The sequence below is a fragment of the Plectropomus leopardus genome, chromosome 15 (genome assembly GCF_008729295.1).
Source record: "Plectropomus leopardus isolate mb chromosome 15, YSFRI_Pleo_2.0, whole genome shotgun sequence".
NCBI lineage: Eukaryota > Metazoa > Chordata > Actinopteri > Perciformes > Serranidae > Plectropomus > Plectropomus leopardus.
In genome coordinates, this window is record NC_056477.1 from 21,958,255 (window position 1) to 21,979,511 (window position 21,257).

Genomic DNA, 21,257 nt, shown 5'->3' on the forward strand with positions numbered 1-21,257 from the left:
AGGTAACATAGGGATAAATATAGGGTTAGAGAATATGGTTGAGGGAACATAAGGTTAAGGGAACATAGTTAAGGAAAATATTAGTCTGAGGAAACATAGGACTGAGGGAACACAGGGCTTAGGGAACATGGAATTAAAGGCAACAAAGGGCTGAGGGAACATAGGATTGTGGGAATATGGGGCTAAGGTATTATAATGTTATGGGACATAGGAATGACCATAGAGCCAAATGGACATAATGTTTAGGAAACACAGGGTTAAGGGAACATATAGGGCTATGGGAAAATAGGGCTGAGGAAATATATGGTTAAGGGAACACATAGGGCTGGGGAACATAGGGTTTTAGGGAATCATAGAGTTAAGGGAACATTGGGCTGAAGGAACATAAATTTGAAAAACAGGACTGATGGAACGCAAAGTTGAGGGAACATAGGGCTAAGGAATTATAAAGGTAAGGGAACATAGGGTAAAGGGAATATAAGGTTGAGGGAGCATAGAGCTAGGGGGGCATAGTCTTTGGGAAAAACAGGGTTAAGGGAACATTTTGGGCTGATGGAACATCAGTTTAGATAATTTACCTGGCTGTGGGAACATATAGTTAAAGGAATATATTGGGCTGAGGGAATCATAGGATTAAGGGGAAAGGGCTGAGAAACATACATTTGAGAAAACATAAGACTAAGGGAACATAGGGCTGAAGAAACATAAGGTTGAGGGGACACAAGGTTGAGTAAACCTCAAGGGCTGAGGGAACACAGAGCTAAAAGAACATAGGGCTGAGGGAACATAGCATTTAGGAAACATAAGGTTAAGAGAATATATCGGGCTGTAAGGAACATAGGGTTGAAGGAACACAGGGTTGAGGGAACTTATAGGGTTGAGGGAACATAGACACACTTCCCTTAATTTAAACCCTGGCTTGCAAGTCAATGTCCCAGTACAGTAGAGAGCAGCCACCACTGTTTGGATGATATGGTACTGTAACACAGGGGCCACTGTATGGGAGGTGCAAGTGTCTCTGGAGGGACAACGCTGGACCTGTATTAGCAGATCTGGATACAAGCCAAGGGGCCATCGGAGCATAGACATCAGAGCATGGACCAGTTACCAGCAACAGAGCCTCATGGCCGGTTTGATTGAAACATTATGTAAAGGACAATATCACAGAGCAGTGTACCATACGCTAATCATTTGAGGCATCCTGCTGCGGCTATCAGACACGACTCCAGCTGGGATAATGAGGGGTATGCTGGTAATGCGGTTCAACTTCGAGCTGTTTTTTCCCTGCTAACGGATGGTCAGTCATCCATCCAACACTTTGGTCCACTCATCTGAGCAACACTGTCGTGACATTTTAATATGGGTATTCATGGTCCCCTCAATTCCCGATGATTTTTGTGACCTCTGACCTTTTGTGTGGCGGTAACATCAGCCAAATATATCCTTTTGCCAACACTTTGGTCCATAACAATGCATTCGGAAAATGACAAGAAGATAACAAATAACCTCCAAATGGACAATCATGACTCCCAGCTGATGATTAATAATGTTTCCCATGACTCCCCTGACTTTTTCTCGTGTGCACCACCAGAACAAGATTTACAGATTACAGATCTGTACAGATTATGTATTATGTTGCTTCCCCTGCCTGCTAAACACCCACACATTCTCAGAAACAGTAACCCGATCCCCTGTAAAGGTGTGAGAATAGAAAGTGCATGTTTTGTACAAAATTAATTTTCTTTTTTTCCTTTTACTTTTGATAAACTGGACATATTCACCTTCCCCAGTCTCTAAAAACTAAAAACAAATGCTCATAACTTGTAATGAAGGGTCTTTGATTTCTTTGAGGGGGGTCACAAGTCAAATTACCTTGAGAAAGACTAACCTAAAGGACGAGCATTTTTCTGAAGCTACACTCTTGCACCACCCTCAGGCCAAAATTTATCATGGCCATATTTTTCTGAAATTCACTGGGCACATTTATGCTGCTATGGAGATAAATCCTGTTATTCAAGTGATTCCACGGCCCTCCACCCTCAGGGAAAACTTTCCGTTTTTAGCCTCTCTAGTTGTACGGCTTTAAGATGCATTTTTCTCCAACAATAGTGTGGTGTAGCGAACATTTCAACACTCTGTGGGGCTTTATCACGCAGCTATAAGTCCTAAAGAAAAACACAGAACATAAACAGCCATAATATGTTGTTTTTTTGTATATGTTGCTTCTTATACAGACAATTTACTTCAGATAATGTGATATTTTGTCTCTGTCACCAAGTGAAAATAATATTTTGAATTTCAGATGTTGAATCATATCAGCATTGTGTTTGTGCTGAGGCTAGAGACCACAGGAGTTTTATATATCTATATATCACCAGTTAAAACATAATTTCTCTTATATGCCACAAAGGCTGAAATCAGAGGACATCTTCAGACATTTTAATATGAATCTGTTCATTTATGAAAAGAGGATTTCGCATATATAACATACGGATACTATAATATTTTCAGAAGCGACTGTACCTAAGATTTTAACATTGCATTTGTATTTTTTCAAATATTTCTTACTTTTTAAATGATCTTATCTGATTTTAGTTCCCAGTGTTGCATTATTTCTCCCACATTTTTCATGGATGTTAAATAGTGAGAGGTGATTTGTATGAAATGTTTTCAGAACAGAAAATCTCATCAACATGTCAACAGTGATTCTATATCTGGAGCTTAAAGTATTTCCCTCAATAACAACACTTGTCTTCAAATACACACACCGTCTATTTTATAACACTAAAGATATTCATCGCACTTACATGGTGATACACATTAGGCCCCATGTGGACTCTAAGTGGCTGATGGGATATTTACCCCGAGGCCTGTGACTTGTCAGTGTTTGCCTGTTTTTCGTGTTGCCTGGGAACCAGCAGTGGACTGAGATGTGATGTGTCTGTGGCAGGAGCCTGATAATCAGACTGAAGTGGCGTGTCGTCACCGCTGTATTATTTCTCTCTTTTATTCAGACAAAACTGGAGACGTGGGCGATTTAAAGGGCTGCAGCCAAGCGGAGGGAACTCTGGGAACAAACAAGGCATCAGATATTTTGCATATTTTTGCATTTTATGACTCAATCTTTTGCTTTCATATTTAAAAGGCTTTCAGCTTGTTCTCTGCCATTATTCTAAACACAATTATAGCATCTTTACTGAAAACAAAGAGGTGCAACAAAGCACATGATGATGTCATTAAACGGTTTTTTCTTTATTTAATAATGTGGCTATTCAAAGCGGGAAGTACTGTAGCTGACAGCATCCTGTTTGGTGCCTGGGTGGCAGCGTCCTCAAATGCAAAAAGATGAATGTATCAGAGCAGTCAAAGGTGAGCTGCAGTGACCTCCATCCTTGGCCTCCCTCATGTTCACATGCCCCCGTCCTGCGAAACAAAAAACCCGACTGCTACTAACCAAAACAAATTTCACTGGGGTCTGTGTGCAGATTAGACAAGTTTCTTTTTGGGTCATAAACTAAATTCTGTTTCTCTTGGTTGTCATTAAAGTGGAACTCTGGTGATTTCACACATAAAGATCAGTTTATTCATCACAAGCACAGCTGCTCACACTGTGTGAACTGTTGTATAAGGTCTTCCTTGGTTCTGGTGGAGCTTTCAAATGTCCAAAACAACAACCCTGATGTTTCCCAGTCAGAGAGGGTTGAATTAAAAATCCTACTGATTTGAACTTGTAGGATTGAGTATTTTTGGAGGTTGACTTCTGAGCACAGAAAGTCAGAATATGTTGACCTCTGCTGCATTTATTTGACCATTTAAGATAATATCAAGATTGGATTACCAACTGGGCAAAGCAGGCTGAAGACTGTCCCTTGCTCTGGTTGCTGCTCAGGCAGACCACGGTTAGCTTTTTGTAACTATGGTGAACCTTGAGGACTTTGACATCAAGGTTTCAAAGACTCCAGGTTTACTTTGTGGCAATTACATTACTGCAATTAGATCACTGATCAATAAGATAATACAACTGTAATGTATACATTTCAGTGGTTAAGTTTCTTAATTAGTGCTTTCATAAAACTGAAAATGAGAAGTTACTACTACAAACAAAATAAAAAATATTTTAAAAAAAGATTTCTTGGGCTTTTGGTCTTTATTTGATAGTACAGTGAAATGAGACAGAGAGAACCAGGGACACTGCAATCACACACAACCTTCATTCTGCATTTACCAGCACCTTTTATTCTGCGGTAAAGGCTGTCGAAACATAAAATAAAATATTAGTAATAATAATAATGTATACTTTATGAATTTATTATAGACTTGCTTTTATGTGTCATGATATGTTGTTTTTATTTCATCTTTTAATTTTTTAAAATCTATTTTACCTTTTTAATTTATGTTTTATCTATTTTATTTCCTTTTATTTGTGGATTTATTGCTTTTATTGTTTCTGTTGTTATTGTTTTTGGTCTGTTTCTTTGTATTTTTTTACATTGACATCATGCGTCCTGCATCTTGCATTATTTGTCCTCTGGTTTTAATTTAATCCTAACTCTACCCTAGTTTCCTCTCGCTTGTGTTAAACAGGACTGTTTGGCTTTTTGTTGTTGTATCGCCATCTATGCATCCCACTTCTGCTTTTCTGTTTGTCAAAGCACTCTGTAAACTGTGTTTTTAAAGGTGCTATATAAATAAAGTTACTATTATAACTATGTTAGGAAATTTTCATGGTAATCTATCAAAAAGTTTCCCACATTACCTGACGCCACTCTGTCATACAGTGCGTTATTATGTTGTATTGATCATCCTTTTTATGAGTTCTCCAGTGTTGACTGATGATGGTGCTATGTGATATTTTTTCACGCACCTTAATAAAACGAAAGTAAGTGAACTTACAGCTCTGATGTGCTCTCTTGGGATCAGTGCAGCGGTGGGAAGTCCCATCACAGGGTTAAAGGTACAGTAGCGTGCGTCAGCTGATGCGTAGCGTCACGTATTGAGCGCGGGGGGGCTGGAGGCTGGTCCTCTCCTCTGTGAGCCGCAGCTCTGTGCAGCTTCCTGCCTCTGCAGCTCCTGACAAACGCCTCATTCTCATCACTGATCATGTGCTTCGCTCTCTGGCTGTCTCTGGCTCCGCAGCAGGAAGTTAGCCCTGTTTTCTTCCTCTTGCTTTTCCTTTCTCCCTCCTCTTGACAGCCCCATTCGCAGTATTATTTCCTCCCCAATTCTCTAGCACTTTTTTGTTGTTGTTGCTGCGGCTGTCTTCTCTCCTCTGCGGGGCGAGGGAGCCGAGAGGCTGGCTGTGTGAAGCTTGAGACCGGCGGCGAACACCGGCAGAGGCCGCTCCCTCCTCCCCTGGCCAGGGAGAGCAGGTTCATGGAGGCCCCGGTGGAGGAGAAGGAGCCGTCGCCGATGGACAAGTCTCTGCCTCTGCCTACCCTGAGCCCGGCCGTGCCTCCTTACGTCACTTTGGGCCTGACGGTGGTCTACACCGTCTTCTACTCCCTCCTCTTCATCTTCATCTACGTGCAGCTCTGGCTGGTCCTGCGGTACCGACACAAGCGCTTGAGCTACCAGACCGTGTTCCTGTCCCTGTGCCTGCTGTGGTCGGCGCTGCGCACCGTACTCTTCTCCTTCTACTTCAAGAACTTTGTCACAGCCAACACGCTGGGGCCCTTTCCCTTCTGGCTGCTCTACTGCTTCCCCGTCTGCCTCCAGTTCTTCACTCTCAGCCTCATGAACCTTTACTTTGCACAGGTGAGTTAGCAGGCTCAGGTATGGTGGCCCCGAGGGTCCAAAAAACATTCCAGAAAACACCGCAACATTTCAGAAAAACACTATAATTCAGAAAACACTGCAACATTTCAGAAAAACACAAAAATTCAGAAAACACTGCAACATTTCAGAAAAACACAATAATTCAGAAAACACTGCAACATTTCAGAAAACACCACGACATTTCAGAAAACACTGCAACATTTCAGAAAAACACTATTATTCAGAAAACACTGCAACATTTCAGAAAACACTGCCACATTTCGGAAAACCAAAAATTTAGAAAACACTGCAACATTTCGGAAAACCAAAAATTTAGAAAACACTGCAACATTTCAGAAAACATTAGATTTCAGAAAAGACAACAACATTTTAGAAAACAATGACATTTCTCAAAATAAACCCAATTTTGGGAAAAACGCATTTCACAAAACACAATAACATTTAGGAAATTCCATATAGTAGCCCAGAGCAGGATTTTGTCATTACAACCAGTTGTAGTCCAATACACACTCAATTTTTTTTTAATAAATAAACAGAATATGCTTGGATTCTGTATGTTTAACATGGCCAAAAAGAAGATGTAATGTTGGAGCTTTTTAACAAGACAATTACATTTTTATTCCAGAGTATTTATTTGCCATAACACATTTCTGGATGGGGTATTTTAAAATACACTGCCTTCATGTGAACTAGTGCCTGAAAACAAAATATACAATAGCTTCTGGTAATAATAAGAAATAGAACAGACTGTACAGTTTTTGATCATTTAGTAGGGAAATTAAAAACCATTAAACAAGGATAGAATGAGTGATTGGAATCATTTTCACAACAACATTAAGAACAGCTTATAAACAATTATTATTTTAAAATGATTTTCAGGGAGTTTTCTCAGTCAATGATCATTATATCAAACATGGTTCACAAGCTCCATGATGCCAATTTGTTGTTTTCAGCTGTCTGTTTCAACCATCAACAATCCATGATTTTCCGATAAACCAGTGACTGTTTGATATATTTGCTTGAGAAATGATCACTTATCAGAATTGTTGACGAATCATTTTGTGTTAATTACCAATCACACCAGCTCTATATGCAAATATTTTCCCAAGACAACACATATTTAGGTGTACACTGAATTATCTAATTAATAAATTTATGTCCAAAGCAGTGAACCATATTTCCATTCATTTTGCTTGATATTAAGTAAATAACAGTAAATAACTTATTAGGGCTGTCTGCTAAATATTACCTGTTGCTATAAAACAACAGGTAATATATGCAGTATGCAGTGAGGCATTCCTTCATCTGCTTACTTAATCCCCATATCAAATAATAGCTTCTCTGGCTTCTACCTAAAGCTTATTTTTAGCATAATCCTCTTGTGCTGATTTGAATCATGGTTGTGAGTTGAGTGTGAGGTGGCAGAAAGCATTACAGCGCATGTGGCCCCGTGTGACTGCTGCGTATCCAAAGTTCAACACTTTTCATCTGCAGGGTTCCTGTTTCCGAAAGATGTGTGTTCTTTGTAGAAAGAGTGAGAATGCAGAAGTGAAAACGGGCTGCTCGAACAGCATGACGCATTTGCCTGATGCGGTGACTGATTTCTTTCCACAGGTTGTTTTCAAGGCGAAGTCAAAATATGCACCAGAGCTCTTGAGATACAGGTGAGAGTGATCTGATTTACTACATTTCATTTGTACATTAAATTAAAATTTGCTTTTATTTTGTAAAAAAAATAAAACACAAACTGTCTTGGCTGAAGTACTAGAAAAGCAGTTTTTGGGGTGATAAATAATATTTTTTCTTACCCGCAGGCTGCCTCTGTACCTGTTCTTCCTCTTCATCAGCCTGGTGTTTTTAGTAGTGAATTTAGTGTGTGCGCTGCTGGTGAGGATGTCCTCTGCAGAAGCCCACACCATCGTGCTTGTGAGGGTCGCCATCAACGACTCCCTTTTTGTCCTGTGTGCCATCTCGCTCTCCTTGTGTCTTTACAAGGTCGCAAAGATGTCACTGGCCAACATTTACCTGGAATCCAAAGTAAGAAGCACTTCCTGTCCTGCAGCAGAAATTAAATCTGAGTAGTCAGAATAAAAGTGTTTTTGTTTCATATCTATTTGTGTAGCTGACATTAAAAGGCATTGTGCGCTGCTTATAGCACCCTCTTGTGAAGATGCAATCCTCCGCATAATTTATGCTTTGCACATTGCTATTGTTTCCTGGCAACACAGTGTCGTTTTTGTGCACGACTGGTTGTACTTCACAAGCCGATAAAATGATAGGTCGTGCCTGAAATTCAAAATGTATTAGAGCTGATCTTACTTTCAGTTTCCATGTAGTTTTTGTATGATTTAACATATCAGATTTTGTGTAATTTCCTCTTGAAGGTAGATGATGTGTGATTTCTTAATGAAACTCTTCATGTGCAGGGGACGTCAGTGTGCCAGGTGACAGTTATAGGAGCCATCGTCATCCTCCTGTACTCCTCCAGGGCCTGCTACAATCTGGTCGTCCTGGGACTCTCAAACAAGAGCATTAACTCCTTTGACTACGACTGGTACAACGTTTCAGACCAGGTGAACCAGCAGAGGGCAGAGTGCCTTCAAATGTACGAGTTAAAGAACCAGTGTGTAGGATTATAGGGGATATATTGGCAGAAATTGAATTTAAGATAATAAGTGTGTTTTCTTTAGAGTATAATCACCTGAAAAGAAGAACTGTTGTGTGTCATTACCTTAGAATGAGCCATTTCTATGTACATACAGAGCGGGTACTCCTCCACAGTCTGCCATGTTGTTTCTACAGTAGCCCACAGCGTACAAACCAAACGTTAACACGGTGACCACCGTAGTTCTCCTAAATACTTGGCACAAGGGAGAATTTTTCAATTGGTTGCAACTGCAACCTCACTGCTAAATGAAACTTAATCCTACACACTTGACCTTTAAATAAAAGTACTAATACCACACTGTAAGAATACTTAAGGAAAACAAAAAGATGTATTTAAGTAAAAATAGAAGTGTTTAGTTTAGTGAGAAAGAAAATCAATTAATTAAATAAAAATAATCAAAACAATTAAAAGGAAAAGCAGCAATTCCTCTTAAATGAGAAGCTGAAACCATGAAACCATTTTTTTGCATGAAAACTTTCTTCAGCGATTATCAAAATAGTTGCCGATTAGTTTTCTAATCAGTCGACTAATCTTTTCAGCTGCAATTGTATACTTTCATATTGTTTGTGTGAAAATCTAAAAATGCAATTTAACTAGTAAATAACTGTGGTGGAGTAAAAAAGTACATCTCTCTCTGAAGTGTAGTGGAAAGTGACATGTTATTAAAATAGTTTTGTCACATGATTGCGTGTAATAGAGGAGGCTGTATTAATATTAAATGTGTTTTGTTTTTTTCAGGCAGATTTACAGTCGACTCTTGGCGACACCGGCTACATCGTCTTTGGTGTGATCTTGTTTGTGTGGGAGCTGCTCCCCACTTCTCTCGTAGTTTTCTTCTTCAGAGTCCGGCAGCCCGACCTAGACAGGGTGAGCCAGCTCTTACTCTAAGTCAGCGGTTAGGTCACAAAATAAAACTAAGGGGTCAGGAGAATAATTATAGGAAATCATAATAGAACATGCTGGAGTGCAGCTCCACAACATGTCTGTTTCTGTTTTTAGGCCATTCAAACAATCTAGATAGATATTTTAAGGGGGTCATGAGGTAAACTGTCCTGGGATATAAACAAATCATGTGAGATTCAGTCTAAAGGTTTTCTAATCTAAGACTTTGAAATGTTTATTGTGTTTTTTTTTTTTGTGTGCGGCTCGTCTCGCAGAGCGGCTCTGGGCTTCCTGGTCACGTCTTCTCCTCCAGAGCTTATTTCTTTGACAACCCACGCCGTTATGACAGTGACGATGACCTGGCGTGGAGTGTTATGCCTCAGAACATCCAAGCCAGGTAAAAACACGAGATCTAATCACCCAAAACACTGTACATGAAGATGTGAGAAAATGCTGTTGTTTAATGGATGTTTGTTTGATTCTCCAGTCTGGCTGCTGACAGTTACGAGTGGGGGAGCCAAACCAGCAGCGGCATCGGCGCCTACATCGGAGGGGACGACAGTTACAACCTCCCGCCTCCTCCAGAGGAGCTCAGCCATTACTGACCGCAGTTCAGCGACTCCCTCTGACCTGTGGCCTCGTTTTTTTATCTGTATATTTTTGCACAGTCTCTCATAGTGACAGAGGCACATCTTCCACTCGACACATTCAGTCTTCTATTTTGTCTAGAGAAGAACTAACAGACTTTTCTGCCAGTATGTGAAGGTCCACTGATGGGACATTAATTTTGCACACTCCTTGTACAAAGTGATCTAATTGTGACTGCTTTTAAACAGTGTATAGTTTATATTGAATACTGCTTAATATATTTCTTGACTTTTGTAATATGTACTGTATTTACTATTTTATGTACTGCGTTCTTTTTCATACAGATGTGTTTGTATAGACATTCATTTAATTCATATTAAAAACAGATTAAATGCTCTGAAAGATGCTGTTCGTTTTTTATAACTCTCTTTAGAACTGACAGTAGGTTGCTCGTGTTTTTTTAAATATGATTTTTCACACAAGTCTCTTAGCACAGCCTTCAGAGCATTTTGAATTTTAACCGACAGATTACTTCTGTGTGTGAATCTCACCACCAAAAGGTTTACATAACACTATTCTATATTACAGAATTGCTCTATAATAAAATGCTTACTGACTAATAGAAAATCTACTGCATAAAAAATATGCAGATTCTGGAGCCCCGAGACGTTTTCCCATTTTGTCAACGACTCAAAACACGACTCGTTCACAGTTAGACATTGAAGCTCAAACATTTTTTTAGAATTTCAGAACAAAAGGAGCAGCAGGCCGCACATGTTTTGCAGTTCTCCCCATTTTATTAATGAGCTTTTTTCCAAAGATAGTTGCCTTATAAAAGCAAAAGACATGATGTACCCAGGAACTTCACAAAGGACAATACTTTAAAATTTAGAAAGAAGTTTGTGGTCAGTTTACAATATAAAAACACTCAAACTGTGCACTTGTGAGGCTTGGAGGAGCTGTATACGACATTCAGAGCAGATCTATGATGCAGTCTGATTCAGGTTGTTTGCACACGGCTCTCAACATGGAGTCGGCTTAACTGGCAGCTAGCAACTAACAGCACAAACAGTACTAACAACGGCAACACTACCGACAGAGCTTCCAGTGACCTTGGGGGGAACCAGAGGGTGGGCACTACACCTCGACAACAACACTAATCCCCTGTTGTGGTTCCTAATGGTATTATTAGTGATAACCGTCAAATGAGGGCAGTGCAGAGCGACAGCAATGAGCTAACCAGTGCGACACACACAAGGGACTCACATGCTCACGCTGCCAGACTGTCTACCGCAACAAAAAACAGAGAAGCTCAGATTACAACACATGTAGAGGGAACATGACTTCATTCTCTGCTGATGATGCTGTTACTCCACTTTCTCTTTACATAGCAAACAGTGGTTTGCTGCTAGCCAGGCATGACCATCCTGCTGATGTGAGCATAACAATCTCATTCGCTCTCTGTATCAGTCTGAACACAATGCCTTCACGCCTCGTATTGAGGAATTAAAATCCATTTAGGGCCAATCAATGATCCGCACTGTAGTAGACGTTACCTTGACAATGTAAGCAACCAATCAGCGACGCTGTTGTAGTTAATTGGTCAAATGTTTCGTTTTCGTTTCTGATTGGTTTCAGAGTGTCTGTCAAGGCGAGCACTCCGGCCCACTTTAAGAGAGTCCTGATACAGAGAAACAGAATGTTGAGCTTACATCATCAGCATGGTCTTAAAAGTTGCTGCAATATGAAAGCTCTGAATGTTGCATCAAGCTCCTTTAAACTTTGAGATTGTCTTAGAAAAGGTCTGAATTAGTTAAAAAGTTTTACAGATTAGATTAGTGACTTATTTTTTAGAGGGTTGATTTGTCAGCTAATGCAGAAAGTGTAAATGTAAAGCCACTTCTAAATTTAACCAAAGGCTGAAACAAACAGGCAGCTGTGGTACATAGTGCAGAAAAAATGAATTTGCAAAGCTGTTTATACAACAGTTTACCCAATAATTGTGTGTCACTTACCACTTGATCAGTATACTGAAATATTGAAATCACATCATGTTTTAGAGATCATCACTAACATATGCTTATTTCAGAGTCATAAAGACAGTGCAGCAGATATTGATTTTGGGGTTGAATTTGCTGATGGGTAGTTTTTAAGTATGTTTTTCCTCTCAGTTTTTTTAGTGTGAGAAATTTTATTTGCCTCATAGAGAATTTTATTTATGATCAAGTCCAAATAAAATATGTATAAATAGGTGCAGTGCACCAAAGGCCTGCAGAGGGCAGCATGACACTACATATAGTGCAAACCGTAAAGGTTGAGAAGCAGTTATGCTGCTGACAGATGTATGTTTCTCCTTATGTCTGCGCTAATTAAATGAAATATTGTATTCAGGGAATAGGAGAACCACAAATACACAGTTAGCATTGACTGTGTTGCAAATGATCAAATTCAAACTAAGACCAAACAGTTTTCTGTCAGAAAAAGGGTGTTTTTAATTCAGATCATTCCTCATATTATTGCAACCTCAAGTACATTTTGCTATACAGTAGCTTATAACAGCTGATTCCATGTGAAAAGCATAACACATTAAGCATATGCAGAACACTGTACCTTTAAGGAAATAACTGCAAAAACCAATATGCAAAAGATGTAGATTCTCGGGGAGTTTAATTCCTGTTGATTTTCTGAAAATGTCAACGTAAGCAATCTCCACCGAAGAGGTGAAAGGGAGAAAAAAAACATAACACACAATCCCTTTCAGTACAATGTCATGACATTCAAGGTCCTCTGGGTTGACCCGGTTTTCTGAAAACGAACAGAAATTGCTGTTTTTGTTTGCTTTGTCTCCATAAGAATGGATCTTCCACCCACTCATGCAAAAGTCTGCTGTTTTGCCTTGTAAAACACACACACACATGCTCTCTATAGGCCACTTTCTTAGGACTGAGCACTTAATGGCTGTTTGTAGGGGACGCTGGCCTCCCATTAGCTGGGATCTGATGGTTTGCCAAGTTCAACCTTTACTCCTTTTTCTCCTGCACCTGCACCCAGAGGAAACACAAACAAACAAGACATGAATTAAAAAATGCTGAGAGCCTGAAACAATAGAAACAGGATTGTGCACTTTGTACATCAAAACCTACCTGTTAAGTACTTTTCTTTAGCTCGGGCTCGCTCATCTGCATCAAAATACCACACTGTGATGGCATACCTGCGGAGACAATTAGAGTAGGGTTGTGAAAATTTTCATGCCTGTTTGATATTAAAGCCAAACACAGGAACAGTGAACCTAATTTTACCAGGTGATCCACATGATTCAGCAGTCAATCCTGAGATGAACATAATGACACTGTATCCCAACAGAAAATGATTGTCTATCATGTGGCATCGCGTAACACTGCAGCTCTCTGTTCACACTAAATCCATTAAATATATTGAATGTGTATTTCTGTCACTTCTTGTAAACAAACATAACATCAGCTGTAAGCTGTGCAACCGAGATCAAACCACAGACCTAAACACTGAAAAGATGGGTGAACAGCCTTCTTCCTACGCATGTAACGCTACTTTTTAGATCACAAAACAAACATTCTATATTGTGATATTTACTGGAAATTACAAATGATAAAGCCAAAAGCAAGTAACATTAGCCTAGTTTGTTTTAAGCAATGTCATTTACCTTTGGAGAAATTTCAGCTTCCCGTTGATCTCCCTACAGCCAGCTGAGACTGTGTTTAGGTTTATGTAGTGAAATAAGTAGGTTTCGTATAAATATTTCCTCATTTCGACTTTGTGAATAAGCCACTCTTCTTCCACTGTGGTGCTTTCAGAGCGAGCATCAGATATAAATAGAAACAGCGTCTGACGAAAGTTGAGCTCACAAGACTGCATGTTGTAATATTTGCACAATTTTGTCACCAAAAAGTAAACATACAGCGTGCTGGAATTTGACCTCTCTCATGTTTGACACCGGCTGGCCGCCTCCTCTCAGCAATAAATTAGAACACAACTTGTATGACACTATTTGCTCCATTAGTAAAATAACAAACATGACACGCTATTATATTAATCATGCTGTCATATTGCTTATTACTAATGGAATCTGAGTAGGATTTAAGCTGCGGTAGGCTACCTTTAAATTGCCAGATGTGACATAATGACACAAATGCCAGTTTGGCCAGTTTGCACAAATCAAACCGCATTAAGCTCATATACCTGACCGGACTTGACCTGACCGGCAAAACCTGAAATCGACCCAACTCTAAATCAGAGCAATGTTTCACAATACATGATAGACCAAATCATCTGAGCTTGTGCAGTGGACAGAACGGATGCTGACCTGGTAGCGAAGGCGGGCTGAACCTCGTGAGGATTCCGTCTGTCGGACCAGAACAGCAGCAGACGGTCAAATTTGGGCTCTATGTCAGCAAACTGGGCTTTTCCTTCTGGGAAGATCCGAAGAAGGCCTCCGTGTTCCTGGAAGAGCAGAACAAGAAGAAACAACCCTGTTATGTATACAAATCAGGACAAAGCAAGAGCAGGAAGGTAAGGGGAGACTGTAGGAAGCAAACACTGAAGTGAAGCCTCGGTGCTGATCACATTTGTGTTTTTAAATCCTGTTGTGTTCATCGGCTTGTAAAGGAAAACATTCCGGGAAAGGAGATGAGGTCTCCAAAAAACTGCATTTATGACTTATATAGATCCACTTAAACACATCTCACACGTCAGGCATTTTAAATTATGAACATAGGACGACAATGTTAAGGAAAAGGGTTGTCCAACTCCAAGGGCTAGGAGGAAAGCTCAGGATCGGAAGCAGCAGCGGGGGGACGGCTTTCCTGTGGAGGGATAGGAAGAATAACCCACAGGAAAACTGCTCTGGCTGGATAAAGGACCTGGAGAGTGAAAAAGCAGATTGCTGCAAGCGTGCCGCTTAAACTCTCACACAGCTGATATGATAGGCCCCTCTCTTCACACGCAAACCAGCCGAGCAAAAAGGTTCACACCCTTAGTAGGAAAAGTAATGCTATTCCCAGTTATGCTGCTTTGAATGAGGGGGAATGCCGGTGGTGTGACAAAACCATATTAAGCACAATGGGGTCAAAGAAGACAGGAGGAATGTTTTTTTTTCTCTGCAACACGTAAGCAGCTCAAGCACCACTGATTTTAACAATTGTTTGACGACACGTAAATCTAAATTGGTGTTAACATTGTGTGTGTGTGGCGGCCTGTAAATGATGGAGTGAACACTGGATGACCCTCGCCTGCAGGACATGACCTTCTGACCTACATCAAGCAGAAGTCCACTGATGTCAAATAACAAGTACAGCTCAAAGACATGATGTACTCATGTAGATGGGTGCAAGCAGTCAGACCTTTGACACGACACATTTAACCATGATCACCTGTTTTTCAGACGGTTGGGGTCAACGTCTCTCCATTAATGATTTACTTGTTGGCTTTTAGACTATCGGTCTTTGTCAGGAGACGTATCACTCGCAAAAGTAGCAGAGCTTTGCAATACGCTTAATGCAGCACGTGTAGAATCTCTCCTTCGCTCTGCTATACTCACTGTCCGACTGTGGGTGTGTGCACTTGTGTATCTGAGTGCGTGTCGGTGAAGCCCTGCCCGAGCAGAGAACTGACAGTGATGCAGCAGACACTGAAACATAAATTAGATAAATAAACATATATAGTGTATTTCATTAAAAATGTGGAAAAATGTAGACCTGTTCAATATGAAAAGTAGCCTCGGACGACTTCTGTTATGATATGGCTCTATATATAAAATAAAACTGATTTGACTTTTCAGGGGGGAAACTGACACAAGCACACAAACACACACAAAAATATATATACCGTTTTTAAATTTATTTTAGGGCTTTTTTAAGGACATTTTCTTGTTTCTTTTTACTTTTGTGTGCGCTTACTTTCAGCTAATTTTATGTTTCACTAATTTTTCGCTCATTTTTGCAACCATGAAGTTTCTTGTTACATTTTCCCCATGTTTTTGAAAGAAATTAAGCCAATTTACTCAGGTTTCAAAGGGTTAATTATCTCTCTGTATCAGTTTTTTATTGCAAATGTACAGTCCACCATCACTGTGTTAGATTCAAATGACCTACACAAGGCAAGCATGTCATCCGGAGTTACTGTTAATCTAACTGATATCAGCCTCACTGTTTACCGTTCACTTGCCTACAGCCATATCAGAGCTGCTTCTGCAAACCCAGCATTTCCTACCGCTGCCAGCGATTGGCTGGTTAAAAGCATTCAACTGGCAAAAGAGGGGGCAGCTTCTGTTATGAGTAAGCCACAGGAAACACAATGATCGAAAAAGTAATGATAGAAGAAGAAGCAGTCCCAGTGAGCTGATAGATGAAGAGCCGCGGGCACAGGCGGCCGCGGGCACAGGCGGCACCTCCTGTTATCGGTTCGGCTGGTGTTTGAAAAACATACCTACGGTTAATGTTGATTGACTTTTTATCAAAACAAGCAAGTTTGTTTGGCTGCACTGTAGCAGATACACCAGCTGTTTGTTGTATTTCTGACAGAGTAGCGTCTAAAGGAGAGTGTTTGCTGTAGTATTACAGTATTACAGTATGACAGTGCAGTCCTTTGCTTCCATGCCGGTCAGGGATTTAGACGAATATAGTTAATTTGCAAGATCAATAACACATAATTCTAAAAGAGGGCAGGCACATTAGATGGGCTAGGGTGTTTATATGTAGCTACATCATCATGCAGGAACCTGTCTCAGGTCACGTGGGAAAAAATCTTTAGAAGGGCACTAAAACAGACTTACTTCAACCAAAATTTTAATGTTGGGATTTAAATACACGAGGAACACTACTGAGAAGCAGCAGAACGATACTAAAGCCTAAATAAATCAAATGTTAATAATGGACCCTCTCTTTAAAAATATAAAGAATTAAACTTGACAAAAATCGTATCTGTACAAAAATACTGCACATTCATGTTACTTATGTAAATTTACTCGACTGATAGTTTTTCATAGTGCCAACAAGCAGAACAGGGGATAAAAGTTTATAAAAAGACCAATATTGAGATCATTTCCGTTTTTTTTTTCTCATGGGTGGTAGCAACAGTGCAAGGATAAAAATGTTTTTTAATGTCAGAAACACAATCCAGCCAAAGCTGACACCTCCATGCCCCATGCCAGGGAAGTTACATGGTGTACCCAGAGGTTCAAGTATGAATGAGTTGGAGGCAGACACTGCAAGACACACACACATCAGGCACTCACTTTGCAAGACATTGGTGTTACTATGCAAAAAACCCCCCAAAAAAACCTTTTAACAATGTGAGTCATGTCCTGTGTCGGTGAGAAGGCGGGATGGTTCTGGAAGAAATGACATGTCGGGTGAGTTCTGATTGCTGAAAACTGTAACCACAACTGTTCATGCATGACATAAAGACTAGTGTGTTATGTCTGCATGTCTCTACAGTTACTGTATGTGTCAGCTCTGACAAACTGGTGGCCTGTCCTTGCCTCCATGCAGTGCATGCTGGGAAAAACTCCCACCCCCTACAACCCTAAACAAGAGAAGCACAAAACTGATAAATGGAAAAGGTTTCTGTATAGCACATTTGCATTTTACAGTATCATACAGTATCTAAGTCCACTCAGTGAGGTGTTTCTTGAAATGGCAGCGATTATAGTCGCTCTCATCTCATGGTTCATATTGATAAAATTAATTATTCTTTTCAGGGAGCTTTTTAATCCTCTGAAAAATGACAAAAATTGACTTGATTTCTTTCAAAAGCATTGGAAGTTCCAAGTTGCAAAAAAATTACTTGAAAGTTGCCCAAAAAAAAGAGAGAAAAGAAAAATTTAAATACAGTATACACAATTGTATAAAAAAAAGGCCATAATTTAAAAAAAATAAAAATTCTAATAACTACTATTCAATAATAATAATAAAAATAATACTATAGTTTGTGGACTTTTTTTTAAATGAACTTCTAATAATTACACTCTCTTCAAAAACTAATTTGCAGGTCATTTTCTTGTCATCTTTTCCTATATTCTTGCAGTTTATGTGACATCTCTTGCCAAGTTGCTCATTGCCTTCTAAGCGAGGTTTCTAAAAGAAGTCAAATCAATTTTCCTAGATTTCAGAGGTTTAAATGCATGTAGAAGGCATCTGATCGCAGCATAAAAAAACTGATGTCCTCCAGGTTTCAAAGGGTTAAAGCATACTTTGCAGAGAATGTGTTCTTGTAACAGAAAGCAAAGTATTTCTAGTGGCTGATTCATTTCCTTCCACTATGACTTTTGCTTGTCTGCATCTATTTCCTCCCATATTGCAGAGGGTTTCTGTTGTACTGGTCACATGGGTGCACAGGGAACATTCAGAAGTGGTTTCAGGTCGTGCGTGACTGAGCTTCATGACGTTTCGCACTGAGACTTTGGTACTTTATACAGTACAATAAACTGTAGGGCTCTATTGTGTAATCTAATTAATGTGTCATTTACAGTATACATACAGCCAATGTGACACCAGCATGCTGCAGTTTCATAATGATGCAGCTAATAATGCAGCTAAAGAGACATGATGTTGAAAATTGGGAATAAATAACCGGAACGACTGAACCTGAACATACCAACACAGGTCTTTCTCTCACGGAGCCTCGGTATCCAGGCAACCACATTCTATAAAACACACGTCCAATAAACAGCCAATCAGAGACCAGATTGGAAATATCCACATGTGCGATGGGGTCCTGGAAGATGGCTCGTTTGAATAATTGAAGCCTGTGCATGAACATAACAATAGACATCATGCAGCCGGCTAGTTAATTAACAGAAGGGCAGTGTGACTCACTTGATGCACATCACATCAGCAGTTAAAGACTTGCATATAAAAACTGTGGCTGTTTTCAGCAAGTGCGAGGACACACGTGGTTAGATAATATAATGCAAAACACTGCTACTGAAGTGGGTCGCAGGTCAGGTTGAATGCCACTTGTTGGCATCTGTTGGCTATAAAGAGGTGTGGTAACAACAATACCTGTGTTTATAGCAACATGAGACAGCTAATATACTCTAAACAGGTCAAGTCATCCGTGCCAAATTTGTAAGTACATTGGTCCAAAAAGACACCCACTGTGCCTACTGATTATTTGGGATGGGCATGGGCACTCTAGTGCTCCTTTGGATATCATTTTGTTCAACATGTAGAGTACTTGCCGTTGTCCCTGCAGAAAATAGGTAAAATCTTATTTGACAATGTCGTGTATTCTTTTGCTCAGCCCCTCCTTGCTCATGCTCATCCTTGCTTTCGCTCTCTCTCTGTTTGTCACGAGACTACTGCTGCAGGAGTGTGAGCTCCTCATCAGGAAACCGGTTGTATACTGCGGGTATAAGCCTGTCGTTGGCCATCATTAAAATCCCCATCTTTATGTGTGATAGCTAGACCTATCTTCACAATTCGTTTAAGTGCTGGGTGTAAAACAACAACAATAACCTCAGAGCTCGCAACCTCCATGCTTAAATGTTGGTTAATGACATATGTTGCATTTTCTTTTGCGAGGATTTGGCGATTTTGATGCTAGGGCTCGCCTTCCCACATGCAAATGTTCCACCAACACAACTCCCCTCCCGACAAAATTTACAAATCAACGTCACTGCATCCTGGGCTAAGCCCAAGACAACTGTGATTTGTTAAAAAAAAACAGCAGAAAAATATAAAATAAAATTTGGTTCAGCCAGACCCTCTGGCTGATAGGTCTGGCTACATAAGACCATGTAGTAGATTAAGAGACTCTGTAATATGTTAAGAAAATCACAATAACAAATGCAAAACAAACTGCATCAGCTAAGAGATACAGTGGTCCAAGGTCTATGTTAGCTGGAATATGCCGGCTTTTTGCCGGTATAATGTGTAGTTGTCTCGTAGATAAAAATATCAACATCAAAAATGTCACGTGGGAAATATGTGAAATAATAAATAAATACATGAATGTATTAGTAGCACATTAAAAGGCCAAATATTGTGCGACCTCTAAGATATGTTGCCAAGATAACTTGAATAGAGTGCCAAATATCAAGTGTTTCCCCTGTATTCATTCTGCTGCGGAGCATCACAGTGAGTCCACGAATGAGGCGTGTCGGTATTCAGTTCACGTCACGTGTAATAACAGCAGGACAGATGAATATCGGTTATCTACGTTTGCTGAGCAGGTGAAGTGAAGATAACGTTGTCGATAGGAGTCACAGGTTAAAAACAGTCAAGTTTGATTGATCGAGTTTGATTACGACTAATTACTGACATCCTCTGCTTCATAGCCAGAAAACCAACTCGTGAATGCCCTTCATTCTACCACAAACTAGCATCCAGAGGCAAACCAGTTTCCTGTAATTATGTAATTTTCATATGCAGGTCTGAAGGTCAACTATGTGAGGAAGTCTGGAAGACAATCTCTTGCCTACTTACTCGTCTTGTCATGTCATGTCATAATCTCCTTTGAGAAGCATGAAGCCCTCCGCCTGCCTTACAGTTGCTGCTTTCTGTCATAAAAAGTGGTGTTCCTTCCTGTTGAGCAGCATCCTGTTCTGTCTCATATTCAAGAGGTGAGTTCCTTAACTACTTGTCCAACAACATTTACCGCCAAAAGACTTAAAGCACTGTGCGGTGTAAATACATTTTCTTCTACCCGAGCATGCTGTGACAAAAATGTGGAGTCTGACAGGTGTAATAGACTAAAAAAAAATCAGTGGAAACATGTTTTAGTCAACACATACATTTATATCAACTAAGGGTGGCAGTAGTAGTAATGGGTTGACTTGGCTACTGGGACTGACCCGAATACAATTTTGGGGTGATAGGGTGTCTTTTGGTTTAATTAAAGAATCATTTTTAAGGCTTCAGTCATTCTACAGCAGTGTTTTTTTACCTTTTGGAGGTGAACCTGAATGATCAGCAACCTGAATGATCTGGTTGCTGATCATTCAGAGAGGTAGGGGGGGAGACATGACACGCAGCAAAGGGCCACAGGCTGGAATCGAACCCAAGCCGCTGCAAAGGCCTCAGTATATGGGCCGCACACCCTTACAGGTGAGCTAGAGGCCCCCCCCCCCCTCTCTCTCTTTCTTGTGTGTGCCCGTGTGTACATTTTCCTGCAGGAGGATCATTGGGTGTGTTGAGGGTAGTGTGGGGGCGCTCTTCTCCCTGATAGGGTTTGGCTGGATTAGCAGGATCTCTGCGTTTTAATGGGATTATAAACGGGGAGAGTGGCCGAACAGCACGTACTGACACGTAACCTCTGCCGCTGACTCTGCTCGGGTGTGGACTGTGGAATGAAGCAGGATGGAGGGTGA

The 21,257-nt window shown here is 40.2% G+C and overlaps 2 protein-coding genes across 2 annotated transcripts in view; one reads left to right on the forward strand and one right to left on the reverse strand.

Annotated features, from left to right (window-relative positions):
• Positions 1-5,056: 5,056 nt before the first annotated feature.
• Positions 5,057-10,310, forward strand: gpr137ba (G protein-coupled receptor 137Ba). The gene is made up of 7 exons (XM_042502765.1): positions 5,057-5,754; positions 7,390-7,439; positions 7,590-7,812; positions 8,202-8,348; positions 9,182-9,310; positions 9,601-9,722; positions 9,813-10,310. Exons 1-7 carry the CDS (start codon positions 5,374-5,376, stop codon positions 9,928-9,930), a joined length of 1,170 nt encoding a protein of 389 aa, XP_042358699.1. The 5' UTR covers positions 5,057-5,373; the 3' UTR covers positions 9,931-10,310.
• A 378-nt stretch (positions 10,311-10,688) lies between these two features.
• The window catches only part of egln1a (egl-9 family hypoxia-inducible factor 1a), a 29,266-nt gene continuing 18,697 nt past the window's right edge, over positions 10,689-21,257 (reverse strand). The window contains exons 3-5 of the mRNA XM_042501788.1: positions 14,253-14,389; positions 13,057-13,124; positions 10,689-12,954 (exon numbers count right to left, since the gene is read on the reverse strand). Of these exons, the coding sequence (XP_042357722.1) occupies positions 12,899-12,954; positions 13,057-13,124; positions 14,253-14,389 (261 nt within the window). The 3' untranslated portion in view covers positions 10,689-12,898. The remainder of the gene's footprint in view (positions 12,955-13,056; positions 13,125-14,252; positions 14,390-21,257) is intronic.

What these genes read in the sequence shown, in the direction of transcription:
- gpr137ba (XM_042502765.1), top strand. Translation starts at nt 5,374, where the DNA reads ATGGAGGCCCCGGTGGAGGAGAAGGAGCCGTCGCCGATGGACAAGTCT. An exon ending in GGTACAACGTTTCAGACCAG is followed by an intron (nt 8,349 to 9,181) that starts GTGAACCAGCAG and finishes TGTTTTTTTCAG; the next exon opens with GCAGATTTACAGTCGACTCT. An exon ending in GGCAGCCCGACCTAGACAGG is followed by an intron (nt 9,311 to 9,600) that starts GTGAGCCAGCTC and finishes CTCGTCTCGCAG; the next exon opens with AGCGGCTCTGGGCTTCCTGG.